The sequence below is a fragment of the Nicotiana tomentosiformis genome, chromosome 8, assembly GCF_000390325.3.
Source record: "Nicotiana tomentosiformis chromosome 8, ASM39032v3, whole genome shotgun sequence".
Lineage (NCBI taxonomy): Eukaryota > Viridiplantae > Streptophyta > Magnoliopsida > Solanales > Solanaceae > Nicotiana > Nicotiana tomentosiformis.
In genome coordinates, this window is record NC_090819.1 from 36,848,113 (window position 1) to 36,850,600 (window position 2,488).

General features: G+C 38.7%; 1 protein-coding gene across 1 annotated transcript; it reads left to right on the forward strand.

Annotated features, from left to right (window-relative positions):
• The first annotated feature begins 1,199 nt into the window (after positions 1 to 1,199).
• Positions 1,200 to 2,093, forward strand: LOC138897330 (uncharacterized). The gene is made up of 2 exons (XM_070183295.1): positions 1,200 to 1,437; positions 1,771 to 2,093. Exons 1-2 carry the CDS (start codon positions 1,200 to 1,202, stop codon positions 2,091 to 2,093), a joined length of 561 nt encoding a protein of 186 aa, XP_070039396.1.
• Positions 2,094 to 2,488: the final 395 nt, after the last annotated feature.

A 2,488-nucleotide genomic window follows, 5' to 3' on the forward strand; every position in this document is an offset into this window, starting at 1 on the left:
ATATATTCCTGGTACAACAATGAATGATCACATCACCAGCTTTAATAAGTTGGCAACAAATTTACAGAATATGGACGTGACCTTTAGTGATGGAGATATGGCCTTAATGTTATTAAGTTCACTTCCCGATGAGTACGAACACCTCGAAACAACTCTACTTTATGGGAATGATGATGTATCTCTCAAAGAAGTTTGTTCTGCCTTATACAGCTATGAACAAAGAAAGAGAGAAAAGCAAAAAAATGGTAAATGAGAAGCACTGGTTGTGAGAGGTCGTTCTCAAAATCATATGAGAACGAAGAAAGGAAGATCCAAGTCAAGATCCTGACCTAGCAAAGATGAATGCGCCTTTTGCCGAGAAAAGGGGAACTAGAAGAAAGACTGTCCAAAGTTGAAAAACAAGGCCAAACCTAACAATGGGAAGGCTGTCATGGATTCAAATGTAGCTGATTGTGACGACTTTGATTTCTCACTAGTTACAAAATGAGTCGTTCAAACCATCTGACATATGGCTGATAGATTTAGCTTGTAGCTATCATATGTGTTCCAACAGGGACTGGTTCATTGATTTTCAAGAAGGGAAATGTGGAGTTATTCATACCGCGAATAACAATCCTCTTACCGCATATGGTATTGGTTCAATCCGATTAAGGAACCATGATGGATTGATCAGAACATTAACAGATGTTCGATACGTACCGAAATTGAAGAAAAATCTCATTTCTGTCGGAGGCCTAGAGTCAAAGGGGCTCAAAGTCGTTCTAGAAAATGGAAAAATGAGAATATGCTCCGGTGCACTAGTGGTAATGAAGGGAATTCGGCGAAATAATAACATGTACCACTACCACGGTAGTACAGTTATTGGGATAGCAACAGTGATATCCAGTGATGTCAAGGAGGCAGAAGCAACTAAGCTATGGCACATGCACTTGGGACATGCTGGAGGAAAATCCTTGAAGATTTTATCAGATCAAGGATTGTTAAAAGGAGTAAAGACTTGCAAGTTGGAGTTTTGTGAGAATTGTGTTAAGGGGAAACAGACAAGGGTTAAATTTGGAACGGCAATCCATAATACTAAAGGTATTTTGGATTATGTTCACTCTGATATTTGGGGTGCTTCCAAAATACCTTAATTGGGTGGGAAACACTATTTTGTAACCTTTATTGATGACTTTTTCCGGAGAGTGTGGGTGTATACTATGAAAACCAAAGATGAGGTGCTGAGAATTTTTCTCAAATGGAAGGCGATGATAGAGATTCAAATAGGTAGAAAGATAAAGTGTCTTCGCACAGATAACGGTGGAGAATACAAAAATGATCTTTACCATAAAATTTGTGAAGATGATGGCATTTTGAGACATTTCACCGTCAGAAATACACCACAACAGAATGGAGTGGCAGAACGCATTAACCGGGCTTTGCTGGAGAAGGTTCAGTGTATGTTGTCCAATACTGGCTTAGGCAAAGAATTTTGAGCTGAGGCAATAACATATGCATGACACCTCATTAATCATTTACCATCTGCCACTATTGGAGGCAAGACACAATTTGAAAAATGGTATGGAAAACCTACTGAAGATTATAATTTTTTGCATGTGTTTGGCTCAATTGCATATTATCATGTGAAATAGTCAAAATTGGATCTGAGGGTAAAGAAAGATATATTTATAGGAATTACTTATGGAGTCAAAGGATACCGATTATGATGTTCAGAGACAAGAAAAATTATATTCAGCAGAGATGTTACCTTCGATGAATCTGCCATAACAGATAAGGTGACAGTTGAAGATGTCAAACAAACTAACGGTGCTTCAAAGCAGGTGGAGTTTGAGGGAAAATTAATTTTCCCAATACAGGGAGAAAACGAGGAAACGATAGAAGATTTTTCCCTGGAAGAAGAGTCAGTGGAAGGGGAGATCCTAACTCAGGAACCCCAACAACAACTTGAATCAATAGCAACCAGCAAGCCAAAAAGAACAATAAAGAAACTTGTTCGTTTCATAGAGACGGTGGCTTGCGCAGCCTCAATTGTAGCTGATGGTGTTCCTACCACTTATAAAGACGCAGTCCAAAGTTCAGAAGAAGATAAGTAGAGGATTGCCATGAATGAAGAAATGCAGTCCCTTCATCAGAATTGCACATGGAAATTGGCCAATCTCCCGAAAGGCAAGAAAGCAATTGGGTGCAAATGGGTATTTGCAAAGAAAGAAGGATTTCCTAGCCAAGAAGATGTTCGCTACAAAGCAAGATTGATGGCCAAAGGGTATGCTCAAAAGGAGGGAATTGATTATAATGAGGTGATTTCTCCAGTCGTGAAACACTCCTCCATTAGAGTTTTGTTGGCTTTGGTAGCACAATTGAATTTGGAACTAGTTCAGTTAGATGTAAAAACTACATTTTTACATGGAGACTTGGAAGAGAAAATCTATATGACTCAGCCAGAAGGATTCAAAGTTGCTGAAAAGGAAAATATGGTGTGCAAACTTAA